Source organism: Conger conger, chromosome 6, assembly GCF_963514075.1.
Source record: "Conger conger chromosome 6, fConCon1.1, whole genome shotgun sequence".
NCBI lineage: Eukaryota > Metazoa > Chordata > Actinopteri > Anguilliformes > Congridae > Conger > Conger conger.
In genome coordinates this window covers 45,838,154-45,862,712 of record NC_083765.1, presented here as the reverse complement: position 1 = coordinate 45,862,712, position 24,559 = coordinate 45,838,154, and the positions used below count along the sequence as shown (strand labels likewise).

At 40.6% G+C, this 24,559-nt stretch overlaps 2 protein-coding genes across 4 annotated transcripts; both read right to left on the bottom strand.

Annotated features, from left to right (window-relative positions):
• Window positions 1-3,964: 3,964 nt before the first annotated feature.
• Window positions 3,965-14,746, bottom strand: LOC133131012 (carboxypeptidase Z-like). Of its 3 annotated transcripts, none has more exons than XM_061246087.1 (9): window positions 14,639-14,746; window positions 13,957-14,161; window positions 12,219-12,415; window positions 9,786-9,947; window positions 7,225-7,383; window positions 6,466-6,601; window positions 6,009-6,148; window positions 5,282-5,381; window positions 3,965-5,071 (listed from the first exon to the last, which is right to left on the bottom strand). In XM_061246087.1, exons 1-9 carry the CDS (start codon window positions 14,729-14,731, stop codon window positions 4,728-4,730), a joined length of 1,536 nt encoding a protein of 511 aa, XP_061102071.1. In that variant the 5' UTR covers window positions 14,732-14,746; the 3' UTR covers window positions 3,965-4,727. The 3 variants fall into 3 exon arrangements, with proteins under 3 accessions (XP_061102071.1, XP_061102069.1, XP_061102070.1); XM_061246085.1 differs by having other exon boundaries at window positions 12,186-12,415; window positions 13,957-14,172; window positions 14,647-14,746; XM_061246086.1 differs by having other exon boundaries at window positions 13,957-14,172; window positions 14,647-14,746.
• A 5,821-nt stretch (window positions 14,747-20,567) lies between these two features.
• LOC133131481 (G-protein coupled receptor 26-like) lies at window positions 20,568-23,065 on the bottom strand. Its single transcript, XM_061246858.1, has 3 exons — window positions 22,398-23,065; window positions 21,935-22,048; window positions 20,568-21,297 (listed from the first exon to the last, which is right to left on the bottom strand). Exons 1-3 carry the CDS (start codon window positions 23,063-23,065, stop codon window positions 21,060-21,062), a joined length of 1,020 nt encoding a protein of 339 aa, XP_061102842.1. The 3' UTR covers window positions 20,568-21,059.
• Between the last annotated feature and the right edge of the window lie 1,494 nt (window positions 23,066-24,559).

Here is a 24,559-nt window from a genome sequence, read left to right as displayed (position 1 = left end):
GTGTCAACCCCACTCACTTCCCATGCCTCAGAGGGAGACCGGCAGATGAGAGCAAATCTTAACCTTTCTCACTTTGGCATTTACTATACAGATTGAGATCCATCGCACACCTCTCACGCGCACTTTTTCTTTTTGTACCATGTGATTTTGTCATTATGGTAACTGTATATTTTTGCACGATAACAGAGTCAAACCATACAGTATATGCATAGTATGCTGGGCATACTATTTCACATTACTCCACAGCTCAAAAAATATTGCAATAAAAAATAAATAAAAAAAACAGGCTATTAAAGGGAACTATACTAATATTGTAACAATTTACTGTTTATCACAATTTACAATTCATACATGCATAGCTTTTCAATGTTTCAATGTCCATCGGAGTGCTTTATCATACTTGACTAACCAACCATATGACTTAATGACTTTGACCTATATGAACACAATATTTCTGCAGGTGATGCACAAGTGATAAAGGAATAAACAGACTAAATGGTAGCATAGTGATTTGGGAACTGGGTTTGTACCTGAAGTTGCAGGTTTGATTGACTGCTGCTGCACCCTAGAGGTACAAGGCTTCAGTAAATATCCGGCTGTATAAAGGGATCATAAGTAAAGAATGTAAGCTTTGTGAGTAGCTGCTAAAATGTTAACATGTAAAATGTCACAGCCCTGTCACCATCTTGTAGGTTTTCTGCCATACATTTCTAACCTGACAAGATGTTATTAGAAGCAGGCATAGTCCATCAACGACGGCCTGCAATCTACAAGTGGACAAGACGCAGGACCTCTTGAGTACCAAAACAACAAAATTATTTTTTATTGGTTTGAGTAAATTGATTGACTCTCTCAATGAGGGATAATGAAAAACTCACAGGCTCATCATATCGGATCCCACAGCGCAATACCTTTGATCTGAACCTCACCTACAGCACCTTATGCAGTCAAATTCAGGTAATTCAGTATTTTACTGGATCATTTCTAGAGGTACTCAGTTAGTATTTTGTTGTCATTTGGGAGTGTGTGACAGTACATCTGGACCAGAACACTTGAGAATTTGAACCAAGAAGCAAAAGCTAATGATACTCTTTCTATAAAACTTGCTCAAGTCTTCTGACCAATCACATGTCACAGGTTCTTGTGATTCTTTAGTTAGTATTTATAGCTCTTGTTTTGTGGCACAACGCAAGAGCAGGCATGAAACCAGAGCCACCAACTAGAGTCAAGATAAACACCTTGCCTTTCCACCATGTGAGGACGCCAGAGAGCTGAGTCTCTTATGTCTAGTTTTCCAAATATTACACAGCATTGATGATCACACAATTTCTAGATTATTATATTTATTGACTAAGCCAAGTGTTAAATGTGAACAAATATTATTTACACATATAGCAGGTACACATATACATTCTGTACATACAGTATACTCAAGATGACCCTCAGAAATAATTAATTAAGCCATGTTACAAAAGTAAGCAAGTTCTTGATTTCCCCTTGGGTTGTAAGATTGGTAAATCTGTTTTACAATCAATTAAATGTTTCCTCTGAGAGCAAAGAGGTTACGGTTGACAAGGTAACTGTTAAATGACACTTTAGGCTCAACCAGCTGGTTTGGCAAAAATGTCACTGAAGGCTCAAAATGTGTAACCAACACTTTTTCTGGGAATACAAGATAAGGGAAAACCACTTTGTCAAAGGCCACTCATTATTGAGGTTGTCTTCTTTTTTTGAGATTTATTTATGAATGGAGGTCTTAGAAATGTGAGCTTGGAATAGAGAAAAAAAACACACATCCTAAGAGGAGAGAATATCAAAACTGGTGTGATATGGGCCTGAGAAAATTACATTTGCTGTAAAACAAAATAGTGAAATTGAACCAGGCAATACAAATCAGATGCAAACAAGTGTCTTTTCATGAAGAGCATAATGGTTAGTCAAGTACTAAAGAAGAGTGTACATGTATGTTTTCATGTGAGTGTGTGTGTGTACACGTATGAGTGTGTGAGAATGGGTAGGTGTAGATTTTCAAGCAATTCAGCCATTTCGTGATTCCCAACAGCCAGTCGGTATTGCTTTTCCAAATAATAGTATTTTCAGATTAAAGAAACAGCGGTGACAGTCAGGCAGCTGAAACTTGACACTTGAAAGCAGATAATAGTTTTTTCTGGTTTCTTTTTCTGGGTAAAAAAGCTTTAAGAGAGTTTTATCACCCTGGGAGATCTCTGAAAATCTCAGTTGTGCATAGGTCTTACCCTTTCACAGTGTTCTAGATAAGTATGTAAATAAGTAATACCATAACCAAAAAAAAAAAAAAAAGAGCCAGTCCCTCGATAGCTGCTAAAATGACAGTGTTTCCACTTATCGCTAAACGGGGCTGCAGACCATCTAGGCCGAAATCACACCCGTCTGCTGAACCATGTGGTATCTGTCAGGTCCAGGCTGGTGAATGACGCCTCCAGATCCCACAATGCCCTGGTCACAAAGATGACAAAACACAGCTGACATTTCACACATCCTGCGCATTGTTATCTTGTTTAAACGCTTATTTTGCACAAAATATTTTGACATTTACATGTGTCAATTGACAAAGAGAACATGTGCACAAATACATGTGCACAAGACATGCTCAAAGAAAACATGACCTCAAATAGCAAGATATGAGGCCATGTTTCCACAAGCAAATTAGTAGAATTGTACGGTCAATTCATAGGATTGCATTTAAGTACAGTGCAGACATACAGTTTGCATCATTCTCATATTTCTTTTTTGACCTTATCATTATAAACACTCGGTTGTACTTTCATTGAGCTGACATTTGACCTGTACCTGTAACCTGAAAGTTCATGCATTTTATGTTTTGCCAAACAAATCATTGTTTAGACCTGTTTACACAAAGCAAAAAGTTGCAGTTAGACCGGCCCGTGGCTGCAACCCCACCTCCTGGACGTTTTCTCCTACTATAATATCAATGCAGGATCTTTTAATTATACTCTAGCGCCCCCTAGACTATTCTGTGAAAAAATACAGCCTAAACAGCGTCAAATTGTTTTAGGGTAGGCCATGCTGCTAGAAATGTTGAAACATGTTTAGAAAGAATGTTTAGGAATGAAAGTATGTCTAGTGTGGTGGCATGCTACTATTTGGTAGGCTACTATTCTATTCCTCGGTATGAGACAAACATGTACAGCAAATATGCGTTTATTTGATCATAACATTATAAGAAATTGCCACCCAATTTCAATTTCAGTTTATGAATTTTTCTGCACATGAATACCGCTCGCAGGCGTTAACACAATCTTCAGCAACAGGCATCAATACATTGAAAAGTATTTGTTCTCAAGTACGGTTGTAAATTATTTAATTATGCGTGTAATACATGACATTACTTGCTAACTTACCTGTCGTTGTGGTAGTGCACCCTGACAAAATTAAAACACTGGTTCCCAAACGACATGCAATCCCCGTCATTTAGCCTCCCGCTTTTTCAATCGATCTTCATTGATATGTCAGACGAAAGCAATCACAATTGAATTAAACAAACGTCAACTAATCCCTTTAATTAATCCTGAGTTTAGAAAATACAACCATGCAATCAAAACTATCCCTAAATCATTTGTTAAATTATTGTGAAATTAAACCCCCTTGTAGCAGACCCATTGCCGGTACTATATCGAGTTTATAAAGACATCATTTCTGAAATGCTAGTACGAAGTTCAGTTAACCAATTATCTGTCTAGTGTTTAAACCGAAAAGTATCATGCATAAACAATTGCTATTTATTCATTTTTTCTGTCTATCTTTGGCAAAATGTGTTCATGTGCATATGGAATAATTAAGTAGCAGGCATTTGTGATACATATTTTAATTCATATTGTGAAGGAAAGAAATAGCACAAAAGTGGTACAAAAAGGCATTTCAATCTTCTACAGTGCATCAAAAAAACAATTCTTGCCATGGTGTCATGCCATGTCATGGTAAAACTTTTTTTTTTACCTTGCATAATACTTTAATTTTTGTATCGAAACATCCAGTAAGTGAAGGACACTGTAAAAATCTGAACATAAACTAATTCATAATTAATTGTGAAGATTATCCAAAGACTGTCATTACAAAACTTTGATCTGTGTCTCCATCAATGAAAATTGTGCATTTAAAAATGAATGTATCTCGTGTCACAAACAAGTCTACCCGGGCGGCTAGCAAGAGCAATAAAGACTGAAGAATCTCCCCTGCATTGTACTTCAGTGAAAATGGCAAGAATCCTTTAGAAATATACCATGGCCATTTATACAGCTGCATTCGTGAGTAATACTGTGAGAAAGGAAGGAGATCTGCAGTATACAATTTCATGAGCTCTACCTTGACGCAGGAATACAGAAAAACTAATAGTGACACAGTGATATAAAGGTTAGGGAACTGGCCATGTAACCCAAGGTTGTGGAGTTGATTCCCAGCTGGGATGCTACAGGTCTACTGCTGAGAATATTACTTAACCTGAATTGCTTAAGTAACATTGTATAACCACTGAGTGGGATGTACAAACTATTTAGCTATTTTCTGTAAATAAGAGCATATACTAAATTCTGAAATACTGATGGTGAACTAGTGGGTGGCAGTAATATTGTTGTGTGAGTGACGGTGTGAGTCAGTGAGTGTGTTAGTGTGTGACTGACAGTGTGTGTGAGAGAGATGTGAGGTGTGTGAAGGAATGAAGAATTTAGGGGCTAATAGCTCCTCAGGAGCCAGGTGGGTGTGGATTCTCCGAACTGGGTGAAGTAGCCCCACCACCAGGGCTTTTCCTGTCTGTCCTCCCCATTCTCCCCCAGCTCGCTCAGGGAGTAGCGCTCAAACTGGTTGTACGGGTCGAAGCGGTCGTAGGTGTCCATGGCAGGAAAGTCCACCTGTTCAGGCTCCAGGACGGCCTTCTTCAGCACAAAGTCCACGCGGCCGGCCTTCTGCATCTGTGCTGGCAGGAAGACCTTTTTCATCACCTTGGTGTAGCCTGGCGCGGAGGCCGTCAGGATGTGTACCCCAGAGTTCACCAGTCTCCAGTAGTCCCCGTCTTCAGCTGAGTACAGGCATAGATGTGGCATTAGGGTGTGTGGAGAAGAAAGAAGGGCATCAGGTACGCACACACTCACGCATGCACGCACACACACACATAGATGTGGCTCCAAAATCTGAGCAAGTGCTGTCAGACCCAGGACCACAGCACTTTGCCTAAGGGTTACAATAAAATACACACCTGCTTAAATGCAAATGATCAATCTGAGCTTACCTGTCCTGATATCGTGTCTGATCCCTCGAATAGATATGCTGGCTCCTTTGATCCCGTTGCCCTGTTCATCCTTCACGATGCCCTTAATCCCTCGATGTACCTGCGGGACAGACAGGTGAGGCCTGGTTCTGGGCTGCAGCATGTTAAACAGGACACGGCCATGGTGGAGAAACGTTGCTCAAAGGGCTCATTCCAATCGCTTATTTTATCTGTTCTTGTCTCCTCGGTCCTGGACTGACCTGGATATCGATTGAGGTCTGCCATCAGTAAGGACATTCCAACCCTTTAAATGCTGCCTGGAGGAGTGAGGAGGCCCCCGGAGGATGTTCTAGAGAGGATTCAGAAGTGCTCACTTCTCAAGTGCTCAAGTTTTATTTTTTTTCTGAAAGCATGATGTATAAAGGACCAGTCTGTGGATTCACCTTTCCCAATCTGCCGCACCTGTATTTGACATGACTTCAAACTGATGCTCAACCGAGCATGTACGTTCCATTTGCTTAGTACACGTTGCCTAGATTCCTCCATCCTATCTTTTCAAAACGTCCTTTCCTTGCATGCTCCAGTGGGTGGAGCTAAGGAGCAAGGAAAGGACACCAGGAAGAGGTGCAAGAAGTGAAAATAAGTGACTGGAATGAGCCCATGGGTTTCTCAGGTCGGAAATCCTAAAGAACAACCCGTTTATCTCCATGGGGGAATGAGGGATTGGAAAGAGCCCAAAGAGACCCACCGACTCCATGAAGCTGAGGAGCGCCTCCTTGTTGCGCTTCCATTCCGTATACAGCTCCTCCTCGGCAGGAAACTTGTCACAGCCCAGCTCCACAGTGATCTCAAAGCAGTTGGTGTGAAGGTAGTTGAAGTCTGACATGCCTGTTATGGAAAGGGATGAGTCCTTTGATCCGCCATTTTGTTCGGCATCACTTTCTGTCATTTTGTTTCGGTTAGTCAGCCCCAGATGAGGCAGCCCTTTCTGCCATTTTGCATGCTGGTAAAATTCCTGAATGCGACAGAACTCACTACCGAGTACTGCAAAGAGGATACAGTGGCTTAATGGAGGCAAAAGTGGAACTAAGTTTTTATTTCATTTAAGTTCAATTGAATCATTATAATGCTCTGGGTGCGTGGGAACACAAATTGACATGAGAATGAGTAGGAATTTGTAAGAGTGATAAAATGTGGACCCTCACCTCCTGCAAAACTGTACCACAGAGCGCCGTTGATGATGCCGCCCTTACGGCCAAAGGAAGCTCCGCACCGGTCCGTGTCATTGTCCGCCATGGTGGTGTGTGCGTCTGCATATGTCCTGGCCAGCTGCTTAAACGCCTGCAAGCAAAGGCTGTGCTGGGTGCATTCCACTTTACATTCCTGACACCTGGCAGTTCATTTCTGTCCCCTGTAGGGGGCATGAATCTCTGGTCTTAATCTGAAGACACATAATATTACTATACTGAACCCTACACTATAAGGGGCATAATATATTTTTGAAAATATGTATTTTCTGAACCATGTTTTTGTCATCCAAGACGCATGTATTATGTCAAAAAAATGAAGTACTTCTGCCGGATCTCAGGAGGTTAAATGCAGACAGGGTTGAAATGAAGAAATTAAGTACCAGCACAAGCATTTGGTCAAGTACAACCAAAGCCTTTGTAAATGGCTTTTTCTAGTAGGCAATCAATATTTGTTTTAAATTGTGTCTTTGAAGGAAATGCAAGCCTTACATGGTTTAAGCTTGGTTTTTGTGAGTTAGTTAGTTACAGTGATTGCTGAATCACAAAGACATTGGAAGGCAAAATTTTAGTCAAAGTTGAGGAAAATGTTGATTGAACAGCAGCCTTATTGTGTGTTTTGTTGACCTATTTTCTTTGCTTTCAGATAATTATTAATTGAAGTAAAATACATTTCAGTGACAGACCCTGTTACCTTGCAGGTTCCGACAGGGTTACCTGTTCATCTGGAGTAGGAGAGAACATCTTCTCTTCTAGCGGATGTTTGGAGAAGTCATACGGATATGAGACCACCAGTTCCCCTCCGTGCAGACTGGCCGACTGGACAAAGGGGATGGACCTTATCCACTTCATCACCGCATATGTCTCTGGAGCTACCTGTACACATGGGGGTAAGCACTGTCGTTTCTGCATTCTCTCATCTAGCAGAATCTGCTAAGAGTGAGCAAAAGCTGGCCTCTACATGTCTAGAGGGAAGGAAACCTAGGTTGACATAAATTGACTAGTTTAACTACGTATATAGCTCAGGTTTTACCTGGATATAGCCTGGATACAGCTGGATTTTCATCTAAATGCCTAAACAGCATTACACTGACTTCTCACCACAAAAATGTTCACCATATCCGCATATTAGTAATGAGTACTGATCAGCTGAATCTGCAATGATGAGCAGTTTTTCATCATTGTCACTCACATAAATCCATGTATTTATTATTATCATGAATGCAATGCTTATTACTATTACTACTGCGACTACTGTGCATTTCTGTGCATCTACTGAGGTTTTTGCTCCTTACTTCTCCTGCAGTTATCAAGCAAAGGCCTATTTAAGTAAATGGGTTTTTAAAAAAGAGGTTCATGAGAGGTAAAAGCCCCCTATTGTACATGGGCTCCTGAACACTGAGCACTGTAGAGAAGCTGACTCAAAAGCTTCACATCAATGCAACTTGTGTAAAGCCGTTGTAATGACCATTACATTACATTTACTGTATTCACAATTCACAATCAGTTGTCTACAGACATGAACATCAAGTCTACAGTAGTTCACATGGTAAATAGGCCACCTCAAGCCTGTTATCACTGACGCTTCAGTGCTCTAGCAGGTGATCTTTGATCGGCCTTCCATGACCTGTCTACAGGTTTGTCTGGCTGCCCCAACATCAGCCACTGTCCAGAACATTCCGGCAGGGCCGGGGAGCCAGCCCTTGGCAGCTGTATTACCTGGTGGTGACGGACAGGGACAGCGGAGGGATTAGCAGGCAGGTTTGACACAGCTCAGCCCAGAGCTGGGATCAGCTGCAGGGCAGGTCAACATGGTACAAAAGGATCCTTCTCTCATCTTTAAACAGCCCTGGCCAGCGAGATTATGACACAGGAAGGGACTCACTCATCACAGTGACATCAATAGATAAAACCTCCAGATAAACCAATCGAGTAAGGGCAAAGAATTGGGAAAAACCAAAAGCTACAGCCTAGAAATTCTTCTCTGATTGCTGTTTGACATGATAAAACCCAGGGAAAGAATTTAGATGTCTTTTAGGGTCATTCAATTCCATTTTTAAATGAAACCTTAATCCCTAAATTGGAGCACCCCCTATGGAACATGGAATGATACAGGGTTTGTACAGTATGCAGTACTTACCTATTGTATGTCATCACATTAAGGACCACTCCCTCAAATCCAAGGATTTAAGACTTCACAGTAGGTTTTATTACAAATGCTGCAGACCAAAGCACTATAAAAGTTGGCCATATCCCTGTAATGTTCTGAGTTTGTTCTGTCTGTTTAGGGGTTAAGTATTGTTTATTCTTGTAATTTATTTATTATCATTCATATCTGGTTGTTGTTCCCATTATAGTCCTTGCATTCATAATCCTGTTATGTCTGTGACTGAATGTTTCTGAGCCCAACAATGAACTCACAAATACAATCTCCTAGTTTTCCACACTGTTCTATAACTCCGCCTTCCTATGCTATCCCTGATTACTTGCTCAGTTTCAGTGAAGTGTTCGCACCTGTCTCTTACTAGCACTACATCTTCACTCTATGCCAATGTCTACTCCCTAATCCGGAGCCGTATGTTTACATGTGTGTTTACGTGCATCCAGTCCACGTTTTTGTCTCCCCGTTATTGTATCATTACCTTATTATGTTTCCCATCGATTTGTTTAGCCCACCTTCCTTCCGAGCCCAGCCTAGATTGTCACCTTCCCTCATGTATTTAAACCTCAGTCTCCACAGTACTCGTCAGAACGCTGATCATATTCAGTGCCAAGATTCAAGTACACCTGTTTATTGAGATTCCTTAAGTCACCCCTTACATTACGAGTTTGCCTTGCCCTCTTGTTTTGGTTGCCCATCTGTTTCTTAGATTTTTTATTATTTGCTTCATTTTTTTTACTTTTGTACCGTTGTTTTTCTGGCTCCCTCGATTTTGACCTTTGCTTGTTTTTTCGACTATTCTTTTGCTTTCTTCTTTGGGCATTGTCTGTTGATCTCTTGGCTCTGAACCTTGGACTGAATAAACAAGGCTTTTAGATTATCTGTTGGTCTGCTTTTGGGTCCTCAGTACGGTACATTACAATCCCGGAAAATGACTGCGTTAGCCCATTGAAGATTATGCTTTTTCAAATGTTTCTCAATTCGAAGTCAGTGTTCTAAAACTCCTGTTAAAAACATTCTTATCACATACAGTATTTGTGATCTTATGCATTCAAGGGCTTGAACATAGAAATAAGGGAGACTGGTGGAGTAAGATATGAAAAGACACCATTCATACCTTACCAAACCAGTAAGAGTCTGGGATTGGGATGTGATCGGTGCGGTAGCGCTTGTTCCTGCGTCGGCTGTAAGCAATGGAGGTCAGGTCCGGGAAGTTCCTGTTCAGGTCGATGTTCTGGGCGTTGGCTCGGCCGCTGGTCCACCCGTTGTACACGTGACCCTGTGCAAATTCAAGCACGGGGGCAGCACAGAGCAGGGGGTCATGGGTAATGCAGAGGCAGAGAACGGTGCGAGCGCATGATTGGATGGATGGATGGGGTCAAGGGATAGAGACAGCGAGGAAACCTGCCCGAGATCCGTCGAGATTGGCTTCCTGGAGACGCATGCTCCAACACAGGAGTGGACATTGACGGCGTGCAATCGGACATGAGCACAGGGCAAAGCTCCACAATGCCTTCTCAACCAATAACATCACAGCGAGCTGCTGCTTTGTCATTGAACTGCATTACGTAAATAAATTAAGCCATTGTACCTGCTACGTCAGCCTTAAAAGGGCACATAGAGAGCTACTGGATGACAGCAAACCCCCAAGAAAGAGTTTAATTGTGCAAAACAACCAATAATATGTAACTAAGTCAGTGAAGAGCCATGGTGATATCAGCTGTATTTACTTTAATATTCTCTGGGCTTTGAAATGACCAACGGCTTTCCCACAGGAATGGGGAATGGATGATTGAATGATTTGGGGGGTGTTGAGAGGCATTCTGGAGTGACCGCCCACTGTGCTCCTTTGAACCAATGGAACAACACGGCTCATCTGCCTTTCCGAATTCAGTTAGAGTGACACGAACGAAACAGGGAACGTTGTCAGATTGGGAGGATGCTAAGAGACTGACATATTCCCACCCTCCCCCATGGAATACCACCACTCTCTACGCATCATTATATTTTGTCATGGAAATATTTCCATTTTTTAAAACAGCATAAGGAGATTATTGCATTTCATCCATTTTATCCGCATACTGTACATTTGCTTGCTATTCTCTCTATGTGTTATTCCAATATGTTTAATATCCCTGCAACTGTATCTTTGACTTTTCATTGTTGTGCACAATACACTACATCAGTTTTTTTTCTAAAGTTCCTATTAAAAAAAACTATAATCAAATAATTAATGCATGCCAATGCTAATAATGCAACTAATGTACATATTTTTTATATATATATATATATATATATATATATATATATATATATATATATATATATATATATATATATTCTTTTAGATTTTGAGAAAATCAAAGGTACAGTAAAAGACTCTATTCTGTCTATTAGTTTTTAGGCCCTTTTGAAAATATGTTTGATCTTGCCAAATATACACCCTTAAATACTGTTACTTATGCCTATAACCACAACTGCTCAATGCAAAATCATGCGCTAGGATGGGCTGTATATCCAAACACGTTCAACAGCTGGAGTGAATGGTTTGAGTAGTACACTCACTAAGTACTTATTGAGGGTTCCCCAAAATCTTGAGTCTTAAAAGGATGACACAATTGTGTAACTGCACAAGACACATTTGGATACATATAAAGTGTATTTACATATAATATATCTGCCCTCTGTAATGCAAAACTGTGCACGAGCAATATGATTTTTGTGGCATTAGCAGCGGTATTCAATATTTTATTAACAGGCTATCCCAATGCTGTTAAGCTACGGTGATTTTCACTTTTGAGAACTTTCTTTTTCTTTTTTCTTTTTTTTGTTTCTTGATTTTTATTCAGAATTTTGTCCGTGGTGCCCATATATCTCACAGAGGAAAAACAATCTACTTGAAGTTGTTTAAGTGCTACTGTTTTAATATTAGTTCACTGTTAATGAGAAGGTGAAACCACAAGGCGCAGAAGAACTCCTGTTAGTTATGTTTCCGACCAACGGCCTTCCCACTGCCAGATGTCCTGCGATGCTGGAACCTACGATATTTATTCCGTCATGTCTCGTGAATTCTGGCCATTCTTTCTGGATTGGACACCATCTGCTACAGAGGTATCCAATCTTATACAGAAAGGGCCGGTGTGGTTGCAGGTTTTAGCCCAGCACTAAGGCACCTGATTTGATCAAAATCATGATTAGTTAATTTGGTTAACTAATTAGTTAATTAGTTCATTTAATCAGGTGCCATAGTGCTGAGCTACAACAAAAACCTGCACCCACACTGGCCCTTTCCGGATAAAACTGGACACCCCTGGTCTACTATCTACTGCTCGGGAATGATGAATGTGTGGCTGGTCTTCATGAGTTTACTGTCAAAGGTGTGTGGTGGAAGGGGATGGGGACGGTTGGAGCGGGGTTTTGGTTGTCACGTGAACCGAGGAGAATCTGGTAGTGGGCGGCCGGGTCTCAGGTGATGAGAGAACGTTCCGGATGCGAAATCACGGGAATTGATATTTACTTCCTGGTGTTCTGGATCACTGTTATCCTCTACCTCTGCCGCGGCCAGGTCGTAGCCGTCAGGGTTCATGGACGGGAAGATGTGGATGCGGGTGTTGTTGATGAGGGTCTGGATGCGATGGTTCCCCAGCAGGTATTCTGAGCACAGGTACTGGGTCAGGTAGATGAGAAGCTGCCTGCCCAGCACCTCGTTCCCGTGCATATTCGCGATTAATTTCACCTCCGGCTCCACTGCGGGAGGGAACGAGATCGCCATGGAAGATAGTGACAGAGATATAGTCATGTGACATGAAATCAACTGAGTACTGAACAGCATCTTATGGTACACTACTCTCACACCACTTAATGAGGCTGGACTTTCATCTCCGGTTCTCAAAAAATCCAATTGATAATTTTAACTGAGATATTGTGACATGAATGAGATATCATGACATTAATGACATATCATGACATAAATGAACAGCAGTCCCATGAAGGATAGATGCTCTGGTTGTGGTACTGTTATCTGTCACTGAAATGGTTTATTTGATGTATTTCTCACTTTTCTTCGATACCACAATAGATTTTGGAACAACCAAAGTGAAAATTGATGTGTTTCTTGAAATAAGAGCACATTTTATTTTATGTTGTGCACACGTATTGAGTAATCCAGTCAAACTATATGTATCCACTGCAATGGCTGAGAAGTTAATACTAATCCCTGACCTAATACTTACCTCAGTTCTGAAGTCCCTTTGTAAGGATAAGAAGAGATAAGACTCATAGATTAGTTGCTATAAAGCCAGGAAATATTTCACAAGTAATTAATGTAATGTACTACAATTATGGAGTGCAGAGAAAGCTCTGCATGGATGTACTGTATCTCTCAACAAATGTCTCTACAATCCATGAGATTTTGAAATAAAATGGTCTTGAAATAAAATGGTGTAGTATATTACAGCATTTAGCAGATGTTCATATCCAGAGTGACCTACACAGATAGCATTTTCATATGCGATCAGTAAGATAGCAGGCTATTAACAGAAGCAGTTGAGAGAAGCACTCTGCTCAAATGGCAAAATAGTAGCACCCCAGCTGGGACTCAATCTTACAACCATAGAGGTTCCCTAAACGATTTTCCATGTGTCTTGTAGTAAAGACGGTTTTCCGGACCTGTCTAAGGAAAGATCTGGAATAATCGCTTGGTTTTAATGCATTGAAGAGGGTTTTGGTTTTCTGCATTCTGTGTACAAATCCTGTTGAACCTATGCAATTGTGATTTGATCAGGCCCTTGAAAGTGTGTTTAGGGTGTTTGGAGACTGTTTTTGTGTAAAAGTACCTGTGTGTCTTTTGCGTCTAGAGTGAGTGTTTGGGGAAATGAGGGACACTATGTGGTAGTGTCCCAGAAATCTATTTGTTGATTATGTGTGGTGTAACTGTCATAGCTCTATGGTGTGTGGTGTAACTGTCACAGCCCTAAGGTGTGTGGTGTAACTGTCATAGCCCTATGGTGTGACAGGTCTTCTAAACTATGTGTCCATGTTCCCCACATGTCATCTAAGTATCGGTAGTTCTCAATGTGCCATGTAAATGTAAGCGTAGGCTGGCTATGTTTAGGGTTATGGTTAGTGTTGTGTCCTTTTTGGTGAATACTGTCATTTATAATGGATGTGAATGACAGAAAAAATAATAATTAGTCAGTAGGCACTTTAACATAATAAGTAATGCAACAACAGTTATAATTTTTCTTCAGATCATCTGACATTGAAAGGATACAGGAAACGTTACTTACACAGGTCGTGTTGGCCAGGGTTATCTGAAAACTCGATTACCAGAAGGTCTTTCCCCTCCACGCTCCGGCCAATACTGTACGTCCTGGCGACGTCCGAGCATTTCGACGCCGTCTTCTTCAAGACGTTGATCATCTGCGCGTTTGATTGGTAGGTGAACTGGATGATGGTAGATGGTTCCTCAGGTGACATTCTGGCCAGGGCGGTCTCTTGGCTTGCTGTAACAGATAACGGAGATATACAGAATGTCGTATTTTATTTAAAAAGGTTGTCCTCCTATGCAGAATTTAAAAAATGTAATCTCAGGGATGGACAGTTTCAGGTTTTAGCAGGGGTCCTCAATCTTATGCAGAAAGAGCGAGTGTGGAAGCTCATTTTGGTTCCTATCAAGCAGTTACATGCCTGATTCAACAGAATTTAGACAATTTTGCTGAATCAGTCATGTAATTTTGACATTTTCAATAAAAAAGTCTTCGCTAAGCACCTTGGTTAGTAGAATTACAATGTGTTACTATATGGTTGGAAAAGCCTGAATCTACATTCCTTTCTGGATAAGATTGAAGACCCCTTTTTTAAGCGCTCCCTTTGATGTGCTGGTGTGTGTGTGTGTTGGCGTGCATGTGTGCGTGTGTGTGTGTGTCTTGCCGTGTGTGTGCGTGTGTGTGCGAGTATTCGGGGTTGAGCCTCCACACCTCTTAGCATCACCAGCGGGTCATAGCAGCCCTCCTGGTCGCTGACGAAGAAGCGGTCGCAGTCCAGGAAGTAGGGCCAGGCCATGTCGATGCCCTCGAAGGCGTGCGCACAGCTCTTCCTCACCCCCTCGCAGGTGCTGCGGCAGGGCTTGACCACGGTGCCCGTGTCACAGCGCGGGACCAGCACGGAGCAGCCCAGCATGCGGATGTCAGGCGAGCACTCGCCCTTCAGCAGGGAGTGAATGACGCTCAGGAGCAGGTACTCCGGGCCCATCTCCACCTCCTGCCTGCTCCTGTGCTCCAGGGTGTTGGGGAAGGTGGTCTTCTCGTAAGGCATGTCGTCGCAGTAGCTCAGCTCGATCTCCGTACATTCTGCTGAACAGGAAGGGGAGGAGCGCTGAAGTCAAAACTCTTTGTTTAACCCTTTTTTTTGGGAACATGTATCAATAACATTGTAATGACATATTTGCGATCGTTCCTTAAAGGGTTAAATATGATGTTAATTCTGAAGTCTACTGTTTCCCAATGCACAGCTAATAACACAAGGCTGAATAAAACTTGAGTGTTCACTGTTCTCTCATTAAAAAGAGCTTGAAATAAATGTGTAATTTTCTTTAAAGAAAAAATGGAACAATGAATAAAAATAAATAAATGAAATGAAATGAAACCAGAGAATTTATGCAGTCTGTATGAAGCTGATTTATTACTCCTCTATGTACCAAAACAAATACTTTTCTCAGTTTTATAAATACACATGCTTTATGTGATTATAGAAACTTGTTTCATAGCCTTGCACAGTAAAATTCACAGTTAATGCAGCTCTAACAGAGTATATATGAATCCAAAGGGAAAATATTCTGTAAGAGTTGATTTATCATTGAACATTTTACATTGTGCCATTCTTTGTTTAAGCCTTAAGTTTTGTAATACATCAAGTAAATGTTTAAATTGAGTACAGGCAGATATTGTTCCGCAGAACCTTCAGACAAGAACACAGTGTGAAATTAAATGGCTGGCAGCACAGTAGCTACCTCACCAGAAACGCCTGATTTTAATTGACTTCTTAAATGAAGTTTTAATGATTTTAAAATGATTTACTGATTGAATCATTTATAACGCTACAGGTAATTGTGGACAGGAATGCCCCCTGGGCTCCTTAGCTCAGGTTGTTACAGCCTCTCAGTGAAGCTATGCAGAGACATGTTACATCCTGCCATTACTGCTGGTATTTGAAGCAGTTTTATGCCCTGGCCCTCTGGGCAGCTCTCTCTGTCTGAGGGCTGGAGAAGTGAAAGGCCATGACTCTCTGACTCCTTCCCTCAGGCTCAGGAGGGACAGGGTTTGGGCCAGGTATGTGCCATAAAATGGCTCGGCTTCCACTTCCCAGCCACACCAGTCTTCTTCTTATTTAATTTGGACAACATTACATTTGGTACAAGCAGAGTCCAAGCATTAGCTTCCATCAATGACCCCTAAACAGCTTGGGTGGCACACATTAAAAATCCTGACTGAGAGGAATTCGGAAAAGGAGACATTCAAGAGTAAACTTAAATATCGTTAAAGTATAGTTAATGACAATGGAAGGTCTGATACATGGGCCAGTGTTTGCCCGTTATCAGCATTTTTTTGTGTTACTAATTAAAAAGCACCACCTACGTTGTTCCAGAGCGCCCCCCTTGCATCGTCCTGAAAAGAGAGAAAATAAAAATAAAAATACAGGTGAGTGACCTCGGGGTTACCTAAAAATGGAACACTAGATGGCAGTAGAGTTCATGTAAAAAAATTACCATCTCTCATTTTTACACTAGAAAGCAAAGGTTGACCAAAAGGTAAAAGCTTTTGAATAAGGATATGTCTGAAAGCCGTTGATACAGGCTTATTTACTTTGTGACTGACCACCGCCAGTCGTACACACTTCTTATATTCGGCCATTCACATATCATCTAATGAAAATATATTTGCATATATTTCCAAGAATTCCAAATTTCCTGATTTACTGTATAATCTAGATTTACTTCAGTTAGTTAAACCACTGATTGGCCTAATAAAAATACGATAGATATTGCTATCCATTAGTAAGTATCAATAACGAACATATTATATGTATTACCCCTTTTGTCCTTTCAGTACAACTCACTACAGAGAACATGGCAGAAATCTTCCATATCTCCAAAATAAACACGCCGAGATAAAATTCAGTTGTGAAATCTGACTGGAAATTCTGACTCAAAGAATAAAACAAAAAATCAAATCGCTTAATTCGTGGTGCCATGATGCACCGTGACATAACGTAGGCTGCATCTTAGTTAAGCACATTAGGATCCCAAACCCCTACTTATTACATCATTCCGAATATCACAGTACATATTTCTGATATGGACGCACATACTGTGTCTGATGAGACACTGCATAATTTGTTTTTGAAACGGTTAAGTTTGAAATGTGAAATGTACAAAAATCAAAAATCAAACTATCCCGCTTTTTTAAAGTTTTGTGGCGCTCATACTTTACCTAGAATTTCGTCTCCTGGTTCGCAACGTGGCGGAGCACACCACACTACGGTAGCCAATATATTGAAAGCAAACACAAGTGAATTCATTTCCATCCGCTTGTATCCCACATGCATTGCGATGTGGCAGTCGCGTCTTTGCTCTCTTCTCTTTAATTACCTAGTCTTCTACGGAAACTTCCAGTTCACAAAGCATCCCAGAAAAAAATGGGAGTTTATTACGCGTTTTACGGTCAAAAATATCAAATTACAGAGGCAGGCAAGTTTAGACGGAAGAGGATAAGGGGAAAGGCGGAATAAAAATAACTTTACATAGGCCTATGCCAGATTCAACTATAATTTTGTAAACCCAAACAAGTGCACCCTTTGCCACCAACAAACTACATTGAGTGGATATTTGTTTAAATCTTATCTCTGCTTGACTCTACGGGATGATAACGTGTGCTCTTGGCCAGACCCCCCATACATGTCTAGTGTCTATCTCTCTAGGTAATGTAGGCTATATGTGGTTTGCACCTGGACTAATTGAAATTGAGGATTCGGATTTAAAGGTGGCTCTGATAGAATTACAACAGTATTTGAGTAGTAGGGAGTTGATTCCCAAATGGCGAAAAAGTCTCAAATGGCTGGGTGTCACACTTAATTTTCTACACTACCCCAGTTAACCCCAGACACTGCCTGGGGCTGGGGGGAATACCGGAATGTTTGTAACCATGGATACACGCACGTGCGTGGTTGCGGGCCTTGGTAAGACTGTTCATATCCCCAGGTGTCCACTGGTTCCTGTTGTTTAAGGAGGATGGAAACCGCGTAAATGAGAGCGCAACACTGATTCATATAATGGGGAAAAAATACTGGAGTTTGATGTAAAATTTAACTGCTGATGGCAGTTAGCCAAAAAGTAAAAAAAAGACTAAAGGGGAGCATTCTTCTTTTAGGTATTAATGGACGTTTTGTACTTGAATTAAATTCAGGTTCTTGCAAAAACGCTGCCTCTTTGTCATTTGATGTATATGTTACTCCATTATGAACACTGAAAATAGGTTGTACAACAAATCTTGTAATGCATAAAATATAGAAAGTCATTGAATACACAGTTTGGTCCTTTGAAACTTTATTGAACTATTTTCACAAATTAATTTGCTTATACACTAAAACATGGCAGAGTGGGCTTTGTTTAAGAGTGCTAATTTCCAAAGAATCTAGACAGAAATAGAAATATGAACATATTGGCATGAGCCAACTCTTTTTGGCATAATAATACTGTAAAAACCACAGTCAATTATCAATAAAATCTGGCACAAACACAATGTAATTAAAAGCACTTGAACAATAGAACATTCTTCACACATTTTGTATATTAATAATTTTATACATGGCTCTCTTCTTGGCTAAATGTAACAAATACGTTTCAGTCAAATCTGGCCATACATTCAGGTCAGGTAGAAGCTTTGATGTCATGATGAAAATAGTATTTGTGTTTGGCTTTTTAAAATGCGAAATGTTACATCTTGGGCTCCATGTAATATAACCGCAATGCATCTTGGCCTTAAACCTGGAGTAGCACTTTTAAGCACGTGCCAGCTTTCAGTTTCACACAACCTTTTTGATAAGTCTTTGTCTGATGGTGTGGATATGAGCTTTCGCTTAATGAATGTAATACAGTTGAACAGATACTTGTGTGTGAGAAACATTTCAAAACAACGTTCTGCACAAACATGCTAGACTTAAAGCCAAACTCATTGCTGTTAAATTGAGTAGAGCAGGGCTGCCTATCCCTATTCCAGGAGATCTATCACCTAGGTTTTCACTCCAAATCTAACAAAGCACACCTCGTTGAACAGCTAGAGATCTTGTTGAGCTGCTAATTAGTAGAATCAGGTGTGCTATTTAGGATGAAATGAAAACCTACAGGAAGGTAGATCTCAAGGAACAGGGTTGGATAGCCCTGAAGTATAGCCTTCAGGCTAATATCAAAGTGCATTAATATTCAGAGGAGCCATGTGACATTGTGAACATCCGATGCTATTTGGAGTCAGGCAAGCAACAGTTGTTGAGGTGGCCCACTGCAGGAGATGCCTCTGAACACGATGCTTCTTTTTGTTTGCTCAGAGATCAGTAGATATATCCACTTTGATGGCTTTCTTATCCCCCTTGCTCTGAAAGGTCACACCTCCAGTTGTGCCGTGACTCACGGGTGGGCATAGTGGGCCATACCTGTTCTGCCCTTAATTATTTAATTACTCCAGTCATTTATCAATGGTTAAACCAGCATAACTGCATCCAGCTGATTAGTGTTCAGCTCATTCGGCAATAGTGTTACTGATGCCAATGGGAATCTGCCCACACACCAGACCTGCAGGAATGGAACTGGCCATCCTTGCTGTAACCTTACTCAAAACCAGTGTTGCCATTATGGCAGGGATCACCAAATCTGGCCTCCATATATCCAAATCCATCCCTGGTTTTCTTTTCTCCCAGGTAATTAACTGAACAATTAATGCTGCTTCTTTACAACTGTGACCCAGTACAGATGAGATATCACACCAGCAAGAGCACCTTATCATGCTAAGTGAAGTTGACTAGCTAACTAGCTGGCTTGAGTGCAGGAAGAAGCCTCTGATTGCGCAATCATGAACTGCCCAGTCCTCTTTAGTTAAATGCAAGTTTGCACAAGTCTGCACATGGTCATCTTCAAAGATATTTTTGTTCTCACTTCCATAATAAAAGCAGTTTCGAATAAGAGTTTTTTCACATCCAGTGAGCTATTTTTCAGCTCACAATAAACTACAAGCCAGCAAGGTCATTTTGAAATCTCACCATCTTGTACTTTTTATCCAATTAATTGATTGGGAAAGATAAATTGTCAGAAACAGAATTAGAGAGTGCTGAAATATACACAGTCTCTAATTTAAATTCACACACCAAGATTAATTTTCAGATAAAGAATACTGGGAAATATTTCAAGTAAAAATCTGACAAATATAAATGGCAAAAAGAGATAATCATTTGCAGGGTTATTTTTTTTGGCAGAGTGCTCTTTTAAGGTTATGTTCCAGCGAAAATGCATCTTCGGTCATCTCAATCATTTCAGAGGCACATACTTCAGTTATTATAAGATGGCGGAAATTACAAATTCAAACATTTCTGTAGCAGTCTGTAATTAGAACCAAGTAAGATATTACTCTAGTTCTTTCAGATTCTAAATAAGACATGTTTGAAGATTTTTTACAATAGACCACTACCCAATAGTCATTTTTCTCAATATTTCAGACTTTTCATGAAGAAAAATTATGAAATTTCAGGATCTAACAATGAGATCTGTGATGCTGTACCTGCCCCTAATGCTTATAACAATACAATAACTCAAATCACTCTCATGGATATGGAGTACAGGTTTGCATGATGATAGGATGACTACACACTGATAAAAATAGTCCTGTAATATCCAATTTAGAGAAAATTCAAAGATAGAAATGGTAAATAATTATACTCATTTCACCATGCACATGGCTGAATCATTCAAAATGTGGTATTATACTGAAAGTTGAATAGTTGAGGGATGATTAGCAGCAGTAAACAGAAAATGGTAAATTTGACTCAAAATTTGATTTTTTTCAGCGGAACAGAACCTTAAAGTAAACCTGTGTGACATTAGGAGTTCTTAGCCTTCCAGCAATCGTTTCAAATGAACAATTTTAATAACTTATTCTCCGGGGGAAAATGTAAGGCAGAATTGTAAGAGCTTCTGTTCCAGACTCTCCGTCTAGCACGCACACTTCTTCCCTCATAGAACCACTCAAGGTAAACAGCAACGCAAATGCACATGGCCACGCCCATCATCTACAGTGCTCTGTCCCTCGCGCTGGAAGGCAGTCACTACATCTGCCTGCACAGTTTCCAGTTAGCTGATTCTTTGCAGGCTGCAGTCGTTCTCCGTGTCCAGGGAATTACTGTGTCCAGATGAAGGGTAGAGGTCCCTCCTCAGCAGTTTGTTGACCATGTTGACCAGGGCTTTCTTGTACTGCTGGCGAAGGAGCGAGTAGACGAAGGGGTCGGACGCCGGCTTGCCGTACGCCAGGCACTTGCTGGCGATCCCCCACTGCGGACTGACGCGCACGACAGGCAGGAGCTCGGCGAGCCTGTGAAGAGACAAGCCAAGGCACGTTTCTAAATGTGGAAGCAGCACGTGTGCGCCCTCACGTTTCATTCGCTCCAGGGCTCGGGGAGAACAGAAGAGAGCCGCATGCGCACACTTACATGGCAAATGTATAATTTATTTCAAAGACTCTGTTGTTTCCAAGCGCATACTGTGGGGAATGCTTTGAAACAAACGCATCTTCCCATTTTGACATTTGTACCACTCCACTGGGAATATTCTAGGCTATGTTTTGAATAACATTTATCAGTAATCTCATAATGTCATGCCCACTTCAGTAGCATGGACTGAAGAATCTATAAAAAAATAAATAAGCACGTGCAGTACGCTTCTATAGATGTTGTTTATATAGAGAGACACAGTACATACTGTATACATACTACTGGATATGATTTCTGAAAATGTGTGATTTACAAATTAATTGTGTTTGAATTATGAGAGAGAGGATGAATTATGAGAGAGAGGATTATTATACGTCTAATTTCACCATCACTGTGAAGTTTTAACAACTTTTATCCTCACCCTGTTTATGGGAATCAGAAACATATTTTCATTAGTTATCATTTTCAATTACCATTGTGGGATTCCTGGGGAATATATGCTTTTGATAGTCAACATACCTTGTTATAACATAAGGTGCAAAACAGAAAATGAATGATCCAATGAAAATGCATATTTTCTTTGTGGCACGCTGTTTCCTCCTTTTCTGCTCCATAAGACACCGTTGTTTTACACTGGAACATTTGAAACAGATTTTATACGTTAAAAAACATAATTGAAAAAATCTGGTATAAATAAATATGGTATGGTATACGCATTTGTTTACTCCAAGTATTGCCAAGCTGAAGCTAATGTAAAGCTCCTGTTTCCTATGACTATTCCTCCATGTATTAGTGGAAAGCAACCTTTCTCGCAAGCAGAAATGTTGACCAGCTTACCGTCAAAATATATCTGACCTTTATAAATACTTTATTTGTTAACCACTAGACCATAAGGTTGACTCACTTCTGTAGTTCTGAGGCGCTATTGCAACATTAGGGAAAGTAAATCGTCTGCTTAGCAAATGAGTAACGTAATAAATACCTTGGGTGAATGTCAACTAGCAGGAGTAGGGTCTGCACGGTTATGATGTCTATCCTCTTGCAGTGGAACCGCGCGACTTTTAAGACCTTGAAGTAGGTGAAGCACAGAGTCAGCAGAGAGAGGGTGAAACTCGTGGCGTGGAACACGACGGTGAACACCGCAAACTTCATCCTCCCGCGGTCATCACTCAGATGTAAAGTGCAGGATGCATACACGTGGCTGTAGTCATACCACGACAAAAGCAGTGCGATGAGGGAAAATGTGAGAGAATGGAGCCATGAATAGCACACCATGATGATAGCGTCCTTGTATCGCATTTTAGTGGAGTAACTCAGTGGAAACACAACAGCGATCCACCTATCTATGCTTAAAGCAGCCATGCTTAGCATCGTGTTGGTCGTCAAAAAAGTATCTAGAAAGCTTACAGTTTGACAGACGCAGTCTCCAAAAGGTTTCTGGTTTTTGATAACTCCAAACAATGTTGACGGCATGTTCAAAATTGTGATAAGTATGTTGCAAAAAGACAGGTTCAGTATAAATACACCAGGCACCTGCCTGCGTATCTCGGCACTGTACATAAAACATAATAACACAAGCAGATTCGATAACAAAGATACAATCGCAACCAAAATAATAAACAACGCCAATAAGGATTTCACTAAGTCCATTTCTCGAGTCAAAATTTCACCAGCGCAAAATATCTGCTTTTCGAAATTTGTACATCATCCCATGCATGGTCCTCAGATGCACATCCTCAATACTTTTTAAATCTTCCTTTGAAAATATTATATTCCAACAACTCTTGTCACCTCAGCTGTCGTACGGAGCTGTCCAGCGTGCTGAATCCAATAGTTGCGCGCTTTCTTCCGTTGGCATAGCATTCCGATCTCTTCTGCCTCGCTCTTAAACAAATTATTCAGCCTTCACGGGAGTGTGTTAATTGTTTAAAACATTACGGTTTTGTGGTTTTTCCTCGTCGTATTCTTCTGCTCTTTCGAGTGCTACAACACGAAACACAGAGACAATGCTTTCAGACAAGTATCACCAATGCCTTTATTCACAGATCATGCGCAGAAAAGCGAAGGCGCAAAGCACGCTCACTTTCACGTGTAATGGTCTGTTGATCGCTAGTGACGATTCTGCTGCGTTTTCACTGAACTACGTTTTTGCCAAAGGGGAAATCTGGTGTAGGGAAATAACAGTCGTTATTAAAGTCGCGTGCACAATTGGGTTTGCTATAATTTAGCTCTTATTTCGTTTCTGATCGGTTATAATAGAGAAGTTGATTAATGCTGTGGAGACTGGAGAATTCAAGAGTGCTGCCAGATGTTCTCCCAGTTTTATGGAAATTCAGTTAGTATAAAGGCTATCATAACTCATAGCAGGTGGCCTAAATAAGGAAATAGTAACGTAATTGTTCTGGAAAACTAGGTAATTCTTCTGTTTATGCTCCATCTTGACTCTACGGAGGGAATATTCGAATAAATACAGAGGTGTGCGTTAACATCAATACAGATAAACAAGCATTATGTCATATAGTGTTAATCATTTTACTTTTATCAATATTACTTTGGCACAATTGTGTTCATGGTAATCCATCTGTAATGCAAATGCTAGTGCAGGTCATACTGCTCACGTGCACATTTCGTTTTGACAACAGAGCCAGAACAAATTTTCACTTAATAAAAGCAAGAGTGGTTTTGTGGAAATCAAATGAATAAAATGTCTCTCCATTGAAATCATTGTTTAAATCAGTCTTTCAGTTTGAATTAGCATAATGTCACTGTTGAAATGAACGTCAAAAGGTAAATCCACCCTTTGGCCTGACTACCGAAGGCTCTCTCTCTCTCTCTCTCTCTCTCTCTCTCTCTCTCTCTCTCTCTCTCTCTCTCTCTCTCTCTCTCTCTCTCTCTCTCTCTCTCTCTCTCTCTCTCTCTCTCTCTCTCTCTCTCTGGAGGATGAAATCACCTTTTAATGAGGTTCTTCATCCTTCTGTCTCACCTTCTCTGTCTCTGATGTTCATCACATAGATTTCTCAGTGACTATTTAAAAACCGGTCACTGTACCTTCAAGTATGAAGCTGAATCTCATAGTGCCACATACAGTAGCATGGTGCAGATGCACACTTATATAGTAGAGAGGATGGGGTTAATTTCTTGTTG

Coding starts and splice junctions, on each gene's coding strand:
- LOC133131012 (XM_061246085.1), bottom strand. CDS start 14,731: ATGGCCTGGCCCTACTTCCTGGACTGCGACCGCTTCTTCGTCAGCGAC. Junction 14,173..14,646: donor CCCGCTGGTGATGCTAAGAG/GTGTGGAGGCTC, acceptor TATCTGTTACAG/CAAGCCAAGAGACCGCCCTG. Junction 12,416..13,956: donor CCCTGGCCAACACGACCTGT/GTAAGTAACGTT, acceptor TCCCTCCCGCAG/TGGAGCCGGAGGTGAAATTA.
- LOC133131481 (XM_061246858.1), bottom strand. CDS start 23,065: ATGGACTTAGTGAAATCCTTATTGGCGTTGTTTATTATTTTGGTTGCG. Junction 22,049..22,397: donor CTAGTTGACATTCACCCAAG/GTATTTATTACG, acceptor CAAATGTTCCAG/TGTAAAACAACGGTGTCTTA. Junction 21,298..21,934: donor GCACCTTATGTTATAACAAG/GTATGTTGACTA, acceptor GTCTCTTCACAG/GCTCGCCGAGCTCCTGCCTG.